This window comes from Myotis davidii, unplaced genomic scaffold (genome assembly GCF_000327345.1).
Source record: "Myotis davidii unplaced genomic scaffold, ASM32734v1 scaffold2636, whole genome shotgun sequence".
Classification (NCBI taxonomy): domain Eukaryota; kingdom Metazoa; phylum Chordata; class Mammalia; order Chiroptera; family Vespertilionidae; genus Myotis; species Myotis davidii.
The window spans coordinates 16629-26330 of NW_006287837.1; the positions used below are offsets into that span (position 1 = coordinate 16629).

General features: G+C 51.3%; 1 protein-coding gene across 1 annotated transcript in view; it reads left to right on the forward strand.

The window, feature by feature from the left end:
* The first annotated feature begins 1178 nt into the window (after positions 1–1178).
* The window catches only part of LOC102772473 (carcinoembryonic antigen-related cell adhesion molecule 7-like), a 9997-nt gene continuing 1473 nt past the window's right edge, over positions 1179–9702 (forward strand). Inside the window, exons 1-5 of the mRNA XM_015561235.1 lie at positions 1179–1370; positions 2467–2826; positions 6668–6946; positions 8419–8539; positions 9326–9378. Coding sequence (XP_015416721.1) covers positions 1307–1370; positions 2467–2826; positions 6668–6946; positions 8419–8539; positions 9326–9378 — 877 coding nt within the window. The 5' untranslated portion in view covers positions 1179–1306. The remainder of the gene's footprint in view (positions 1371–2466; positions 2827–6667; positions 6947–8418; positions 8540–9325; positions 9379–9702) is intronic.

Below are 9702 nucleotides of genomic sequence, written 5' to 3' on the forward strand. Positions count from 1 at the left end.
AGAGCCAAATGGGGATGACAGAAGGTGGTGGGAAGGCTACTGTGCACTCCACACAGAGCTGTGGGAGACGCCCTGGATACGTACACCCCAAGCTTCTTCTTGTCCAATTGTGAGCGGTGGCATGGCACCAGGTGTTAACCTGCAGCGTTAGATGGGATCTCAGTTCAGCAACCTCTGTTCTTGAGTTCAGCTAAAAGAAGAATTCAGAGTCAAGAACTCAAATTATAAGAGAGAGTTTATTTAGAAAGTCACGGAGGTAGTATTGAGATGTAGCAGAAATGGGCTCAGGAAACTAGTCACTGAAGCAAAAGAAGGACCCATGGAGCTTAGGACAAAGAACAAATATAACTGCCTTGAGGAAAGGAGTGGGGACAGCCACGATGTGTTCCAGAGAGAAAGAGCCACACTGGGTCCTTCTTCATAAGTGTAGTTTTCTGGAGGTCTCAGGGAAGGATCCCAATAAAATATTCATCAGCTTTCCAGGTGTGTCCTTTTGGGTCGAAGGTCTTTAGTCAATGCAGTAGATCCCGATGTCAGCTATGTCCAGACTAATCCAATTTTGCTGCTTTTCTGGGTCTGGAGCTGAAATACAACTGAAGCTGAGATGTATTTGATGCCAGTCAGAACCTCATTGTCCTGGAGCTTAATGCTGAAGGGCTATTCTTAGGTCCTCTGGTTTCTTCCCCCTCTAAGGGCGTCTAACCCACATTGCTAACAACATGCCAGGGGAGGAAAGGTCAGGAGAGGGCCTGATCCACATGACCAGTGATATGAAAGGTCAGAGGGTCTAAACTGCAAAACCAGGGTATGCTCAGGGAGGAAAGGTTACCCAGGGGACAAGGTCCCAGTCCAGTTTTGCACATTGCTAGGTACCTGGGGCTTTCCATTCTGGTGACCTTCCCTACTGGCCTATTGTCCTACTCTGCTCAGGCTTAACTGCCTACTACACAAACAAGGTGTGTGTGAGTGTGTGTGTGTGTGTGTGTGTGTGTGTGTGTGTGTGTGTGTATAAGGAGGAGTCACTGCAGAAGAAGGTAGAAGCCTCAGGAAGAAGGCAGAAGCCTCAGCAGCTACAGGTAGAGGGAAAAAAAGGGAAGGCAGGAATAATGGGAGGGCAGGGAGGAACCTGGGTACAGACCCCGCCCCTGGCCCTTGTGACCAGGGAAGTGATCTTGGCCCAGGAGGAGGCTCAGTACACTGGGAGGAGGAACAGCACATCCCACTCACCAGGACAGCAGTGTTTGTGAGCATTTCTAGAATCCAAGATCTTCCCACAGAACAAGGGACAGAGCAGGCATCAGACACCATGGAATCCCCCTCAGCCCCTGCCCACAGAGGACTTGTCCCCAGGCAGGGGCTCCTGCTGGCTGGTGAGAGGGGACAACTACCTGGTGGTGGATGGGAGGAGGAGAGGCACAGGCTAGCTGGGGACTCCTGAGGAACACAGGCTCTCAGAGAAAACAAGGGGGAGGGGACAGGCTTCTGTTTGGACTTGAGGGTAGAAGACAGGGGAGCAGAGTAGTATGGGGGAGGGGACTCCACAACAGGAAAATGATGTGGAAGTGGTGAGGGACAGGAAAACCTTAATGGCTGCTCATTTCCCAACTTACTCATCACTGAGAATTGAATGCTGAAAACTTTTTTAAAGAATGTATTTGTATTGATTACAGAGAGGAAGGGAGAGGGAGAGAGAAACATCAGTGATGAGAGAGAATCACTGATTGACTGCCTCCTGCACGCCCCCCACTTGGGATTGAGCCTACAACCTTGGCATGGCATGTGCCCTTGACCAATAACACACCCGAGATCCTTCAGTCCAGAGGCCAATGCTCTATCCACTGAGCCAAACTGTCTAGGGCTAAAAACTTTTGATAATAACAATTTATGTGAGGAGACAGAAAATTTAACAAGGAGCAGTAAACATTGTCCTTACCACCAAGCTGAGAAATGGGCAGATACATCCAGGAGGTGCAGGATCCTGGAATAATCACTCATTCACCTATAGGTATTTGCAGCCTGTTGCAGGCACTGGGGGTGCAATAAGATCAGACAAGCCCCTGCCCACATGAAGCTCATGTTCTATGGGGAGGAAGCAGACAAGGGAAGATGTAGATGTGATGTCAGGTCCCCACAATGCCATGCAGAGAACAGAGCAGGGACAGGCCAGAAAGTGAAGACAGAGGTCATTAGAGAAGATGGTTAGCAAAAGTATCTTCTAAGGTCATCCCTGAGTGTCAACAGGAAGTTTCAGGGCAGACACCTGGGTAACAGTATTCAAAACAGAGGAAATAAGGGCAGAGGTGCTGAAGTATTGGTGGTCACACAGCTGACTTTGACCACAGGACACACACACACATACTCTGACCAAGGCTGAAAGATGAAGAGACCAGCTGAAAACCCAAAGCTTCATCTCTCCATCCCAATACATAGCTCCAAATCTTGATCAATTTCTCTCTTCACTCCTAGCCACACTCTTCACCTTCTGGAGCCTGCCCACCACTGCCCAGCTCACTATTGAATCAGTGCCACGCAATGCTGCCGAAGGGAAGGATGTGCTTCTCCGTGTCCACAACCTGCCTGGGAATCTTGGAGGCTATGCTTGGTACACAGGAGAAATAGTGGACAGCAACCATAAAATTGTATCATATGTAATAGACACTCAAAAAATTACCTACGGACCTGCATACAGTGATCGAGAGAAAATATATCCCAATGGATCCCTGCTGTTTCAGAACGTCACCCGGAAGGACACAGGATACTATATCCTACTAGCCATAGACAAAAATTTTCTGAGCAAACCAGTAACTGGACAGCTCCGTGTATACCGTGAGTGAATGCTTTCTGACCTCTGGGTCCAGGTGGGGTGAATTCTAGTTCACACACAGGACTGACAGCCCTGGACTCTGCCTCGATCCCCCTCTACATCATGTTCCAGGATGGATTTGAACATTTAGTGCAGGACACACACAGTGTAAACAAACTTCATAAGATTAGAGTTCCCTTGCCAGATTCCAGCCCTGCAGACATTCTCCACAGAGAAAAGTCTGATGGGAGTGACTCAGCAGAGGGAGACTCAGCAGAGTCTCAGTCCAGCCCCAAGCCCCCACCCCATGACCATGACACTGAGAAAGACGCTGCAGAGCTTGGTTGGGTCCTGTCCTGAGGGGACCCTGAAATCCTCACAGAGAAGCTCAGCCTGGGAACTCCTCCCAGACCCCTGTCCCAGGCCTCCTGACTCCAAGGAACCTGGTGAGCCCTCCTGGAAGGGCTGTGTGGGAACAGTGGCTCTACTGCTCACCAGCCAGGGCTCAGACACAAGACCACATCAGGACAGGGACAGCGCCTAGTCCAGAGGTGGGCAAACTTTTTGACTCGAGGGCCACAATGGGTTCTTAAACTGGACCGGAGGGCCGGAACAAAAGCATGGATGGAGTGTTTGTGTGAACTAATATAAATTCAAAGTAAACATCATTACTTAAAAGGGTACGGACTTTTTTTTTTAGTTTTATTCATTTCAAACGGGCCGTAGTTTGCCCACGGCTGGCCTAGTCCTTCAGCTAAGGCAGTGTCCGGAGAGCACAGATGAACAAAATACCCCATATCATTAGTTAACTCTTCTGAGGGACTTAGGAGACTCCGGAGGGAGGTCAGGTCTCCAGGAAGGAACAGAGGAGAGAAGATGCTCCTGACAGCTCCTTGTCCACCAGGGGTCAACCCAGGAATTCTCTCTCATGGAGGCAAATAATGGCAGTGGCCATTTAAGTCAGTGTCTCCTCTATCCCGAGCTTGAGGTCAAGTATTCAGGGATGTTTTAAAGTCAATTCACAGACAACATGGTAATCCAGAGTCCATTTACCATTTGTTCTGTTTTTATTCAGGGGAAACGGAGGCACAGTGTGATACAGTCACTGAATCAGGCTCCCACAGACACAGCAAGGTCCTTGTACAGCCACAGCCCATCCTCTCCTCCACCACGAGGGTCTTAGGTGTCTGTGGACCTGAGACCAGACATCACAGCAAGGTCCTTGTACAGCCACAGCCCATCCTCTCCTCCACCACGAGGGTCTTAGGTGTCTGTGGACCTGAGACCAGACATTGATACAATGCTTGTTCTTAGCAGTCCCCAGCTCAAGGTAGATTTTCTGGTCTGGTGATTAAGCAAATGCAGAGTTAATTTTTACTATAGAATCAGATTACCTACAATAACATTCAGAGTCACTGCTGGGAATGCCCAGGCCTTCCCCTCAGGTTGCTGATCCACACCTCCATGCACTGGACTTGAAACCACTTATTTGTTTCCTGATGTGTTGGTGTCACTCCCACTAGCTATGAAGGAAAGGACTTTGACTTCTCACTCTCCACCCTGCACCTGCTACCAGCTCAGGAACCAGCACTCACTTGCTCTTTCATGAAGGAGGGAAGGAATGATGGTGAATGATGACAGAATGAATGAATGAATGAATGATGCATAATCACTAGACAGACTGGAAACTGGATGCAGAGTCCTAAAAGGTTTTAGCCCCTCCTCTTCCCTGTCCCTACAGGTGCTGAGAGCAATGTCCATCCCTCTGACCATCTGTCCCTGAAGCCTCCTCAGGAGCCAAGTCCCTTGGTGACTGTGGTGCTGTTCCACTGGGGAAGGTTTTCCAGGCTGCACTGCTCCTGCCCTGGGGCAGCTGTGGGCTCTCGGTCCCTGGGGTCTTTTGAAGTCACCTGTGACCCCCACTGCTCACCAAGGACATTATGGCTCTCTCTGCTCCTTCCGTGTCCCTTATCTGCTTCCTCTTTCACTCCAGACACACTGCCCTGCTCTACTCTGCTTCCACAATCATGCAGTCTCCCCAGATTGTCCTGATAACAACTGTGTCCAGGCCCACCCTTCTGGACAATAGGAAAGGACACAGAAATCAGTGGGAGCAACAGCCTTGGCTCCATCATGAGCCAGTTTCCCAGGTCTACAGGTGAGAGAGCCTCTGCTGGTCCCCATCCAGGGCTCCTACCCACCCTGAGGCCAAGGAGAAGAACAGGCACGTGACAGGGACATATAAACCATTGACCTACTCTCTATGACTCCACCAGGGAGTCAAAGGCAGAAGGACAGGGCTCAGTCCCCAAAGCTCATGAGTTCACTTCACTCCTGACTGGTGACTCATACCCTTGTCCTGGTGTGAGGCTCCCATTCCTCCACTGGCTCCCGAGACCTTCCCAAGGTGGGCCTGGTGACCCTGCACCATCTGACTGCTTCAATGCCTGTTTCACACACGTTTGTCCTTATGAACACACCCTGACCACAGGTTGGGATTCTCTCAGATGGTGAGATACACCAGCCACTCTACTTTCTCTTTATGCTGCCTAATATGAATAAATTTGACTAAATTCCAGTTGTTTCCTGAAAGAAAGACAAGGAAAAACACATGCTACATGCAGTGTGGGGGCTCCTCCCCATCTGCCTGACTGTCCATAGAAACAGGGAGGGACCTTCTCCCTTACTTTACTAAAATGACACATGTCCTTTTTACCAATCTGGTGTCATCCCTCCCTTTATACAGCAGAGACACCTGGACTCACCCCCTCCCATCCCCCCGTCACATCTATTCTCTTAGCAGAACTCACCTTCTCTCTATCCCAGGGAGTACCTCATTTCAAGCCCACTGTGGTTTCATCCTTTGGTCACAATGTGAACTGATTGGATGGCAGAACTTGGTCTATGACCTTCATGCTCTCTAACAAGAATCCTCCAAAAACTGGCTTTAGAACTTCAGGGCATGAGTGATTTCCACATACTCTTTCACAGTTTAACACAGTTTCATCACTGCCAAACACAAATGGACCATGAGGGCCATATTTTAAGCAAGTTCATGCTCCCCCACCTTCCACAAGCCCCCCTTCTGTACATGCTATTGTCTGCGTGTTGAAGAAGGATCCCTGCCCTCTGCAGTGGCAGAAAGGACATTAAAGACCAAGGGCAGAGAGCATGGCTCTACTACCACTGCCAGCCAGCTCCTGCCATCTCTCACTCTTTTCTAAATCTTTCTGGGGTCACTGTCTCATGTCAGTAACCAGTGACTCCTGGGCAGATGGCCACACCTCATGGCTCTGCAGCCTGGGTCCTAAACTCACCACCAGACTTGTTTCTGGTCTACTGTGTATTGTTTCTGCTCAGACACCCAGTTCCGGACATCCTGACCAGTCCTTTCAGGGTTTAAGGACTATGGGGAGGCCCATCATTACTCCTCTCTATGTTAACCTTGGACTGTGAGGCTTCAGTGGAAACACATGTCGACCTGAAAATATAAGTCTGTGTAGCTGGAAGGGACTTAGCTCCTGCACATTCCAGGTGAGACCCCAAAGTCAGCCAGGCAGTCAGCTGGTCAGTGAGGAACCAGGACCAGGTGCCAGGTGGTCTCTGACTCCCAGTCCTGTGTCTCTCTGTGATCAAACCCTGATAGTTATCTGACACCTGAGAAAGTCTGTGCTTTTTCTCCCAGACATAGAGCAGGCGACCTTACAATCTCTGAGCGCTCAGCTCCTCATGCATTTGTTTGTCTTGTGATGCACAGACCTGCCTTATTTCTTTAAGAACTCAAGTTAGCTGAGAGGCACCAATTCTGATTGAAGAAGCCTTTGGAGGACTAAATGGGCAATGTTCTCTCTGTTACCTGCACAGCGGAGTTACCCAAACCCAACATCACAAGCAACAACTCCCTCCCTGAGGAGCACAAGGACCCTGTCGTGTTAACATGTGAACCTCAGACTCAGGACACCACCTACCTGTGGTTGATCAGCAATCAGAGTCTCCCAGCCAGTGCCAGGCTGCAGCTGTCCAAGGACAACAGGACTCTCACTTTACTCCCTGTCACAAGGAAAGACACAGGACCCTATGAGTGTGAAACCCGGAACCTCGTGAGTGCCAGCCGCAGTGACCCATTCACCCTGAATGTTGTCTGTGAGTAACTTCTGTCCCTGCCTGGCCCAGGCTGCTCACCAGAATCCACACTGCCAGAGGTCAGGCTACATCCATCCCTCTCAGTTCCATGTACACAGACCCCACTCTAACACCCAAGGGGGCCATGAGTTCCTGTACCAGACACATCTGGGCAGGTTCAGCCTTGTGCCAAGACTGGGAGGAGACAGGATACTCCAGTTTGGAGAGTCTCAGGGTTAACAAGTTTTCATGGGACAAACAGGTTAATGTCTCAGACTCAGGCTCAGTGAACACTGGGGGCTATGGGTGTGACATTTTAAAACAAGGCTGTGACCCATTTCAGAGGGACAGTGAGTTCCCAGTACCCCACACAGGAGCTCTTTATCCCCAACATCACTGCACATGACAGTGGATCCTATACCTGCCTCGCCCATAACCCTGTCACTGACTTCAATAGGACCACGGTCAAGACTATCACAGTCTATGGTAAGTGCCTCCTGGACCATCGGCACCAGGCTGTGGTTCAGGTCTGTCTGGTTTTCAGAACATAACCTAGAAGGTATTGTCTCCTACCCAGTGGCCATGGACACAAGAAAATCAGAAAGTCTTCCCCTGAGCCCTCCAACTATATCTCTGTAGACTCTCCTCCCCTTACTCTTCTGATTTCTCATGGCAGAGCTGGGGTCCAGCTGAGGAAAATGAGGAGGGGGTTCTCTCAGCCCCAGAAAGAGTCAAGAGGTGGAAGGAAGGAAATTTCCATAGGGGAAAACAAGGGCCCTCAAGGCAAAGTTGCTTCTTCTGTCACTAACACTTTCCTTCTGTCACTTCTCATCTGCTACCTGCTCCATGTGCTACAAGGAACATACAAGGCTTTGAACAAGCTCACCTCTTTTACTCCAAACTAAAGGAGAAAACCACCTCTGATGAGGGGTGAGCAGGACAGACCCCTGCTCCCTGCACTGCTCCAGGCTCACCTGGTGACTGACTGCTCTGTGCCCTCTGTGGTGGGACAGGAGTCCGTGGTGAAGATGCATGAGTAGCCTGTCTTCCAACTGGCCAAATCATGTCACCCATGGACACCATGGCCTCCCTGACACCAGGCTGCATGGAAATGGGGAGAGAGTGAGTCACAGGGGAGACCCCTCTGAGCTGTGTCCTGGCTCTGAAGTCACCGGCTGCACAACACTGTGTGACACGAGCCTATGTGACATTCCTATGGAGTGCAGTGAATGGTGGTGCTTACTTGACGAGTAGGTAGATTCATGGGACAGTAGGAGCAGTAACACAAGGTGTGTAGTTTACGGAGGAAGCTAAGAGTACGAACCTGGTATTAAAACTGCCTGCTCTCTAAGGACTTCCTTCTCTCTGATATTCAATCCACAGACCAGGTGGCAGTACCTTCCTCCCTCACCAGGGCTCCCCCTGCAAGGCCCCTCTGGTTTCCCCTGAATGGACTTGGGCCTTCACCCCTCCCCTTTCCCTTCTCTTTTCAGCAGAACAAAACTACACAGGCTACTCTGTGGGGACCATCGTTGGCAGCGTGATCGGGGTCCTCGTCGTGGTGGCTCTGGGGGCCTCCCTGAGCTATTTCGTGTACCTCAGGAGGACTAGGAGGTACCATGGCATTTCCTTCACCCTCACCCTAGTCCTCTCCCCTGAACCACGCTGACCCCCAGCGGAGCGCAGGCCAGGAGGACAAAGACCCCTTCCTCAGAGGGTTCTGGGCCTGCTCCCTGTGGCCTCCCAGCTTCCCCATGGAGGCCTATAACTCTCTCCATCCAGCTCCTCCCTCACCAGCTGCAGACCAAGGAGGTTTCCTCAACAGCTTCCTCACCTGTAAATGAGGCTCGATTAATGAACTGTGGCCTCAGGATTGTCCTGGTTCCCTGCACACACCTGCAGGGGTGCCGGCAGGTAGTAAGTGCTCAGTAAGGAACCTCCTGTTGCTTATCTAAGTCCATCCTCCCAGGTGAGGGGATGGGCTGCCTCAGGGTCTGAAAGTCATCCTGGCCTAGGCCACACAGCTGGGGTGGAGGAGCCTGGACAGGCTGGGAGGGGTCAAATGCCCCCACCAGGCCAGTTTAGTAACCACAATCCTGACCTGTGAGGTGGGAGGCTTGGCCTGGACAGGACAGCAGAGCCTGTGGCATGGTTTTTGCCTCTAGTTCAGGTGAATGGAGACAAGACAAGCCACTGTCACAGTGCAGCTCTTTAGGCCTGTGGGCCCACGTGAGCTATGGATCCTTAAATCCTTGCCTCAGTTGCTATCTCTTGGGCCTGTCCCCGCTAAGCAGTGGAGGGAGGCCTCCATCCTATACTCTGAAAGGAGACCCTCCTTGCCCCCTGTTGTGACACCAAAGCTCCCCTGCACGCCTCACAAGTAAGTCTGATCTTTCCCAGGGCCAGTGACTCCGGTGGCCTCCGAGAGCACCCACCTCCAACAGCCACATCTGGTGAGTGTCTGTTCAGCCTAAAACCCCTGGGCCTGCCAAACAGTGTCCACCCCTGCCCCTTGTCCCCCAGGCTCTGGCCCTTCCCTGGGCTTCAATGGGGATTCTCATCACCACTCTGCATAGTGGACCCCGGATCACCAGTCAACCCTGACCTATAGGCTGTGTCATGTGTCACCACCTCTCCCTCACTGGACCCTGAAATGGCCAGAGGATCTTGCTCTGGGAGATGACCTTTCACCCCTGGCTCTTGGGAGCTAAAGAACCACCCCCTCCTGAGAGAACAGGCCAAAGCTTCCCCCCTCCACCACCACCCATCCCACTGGG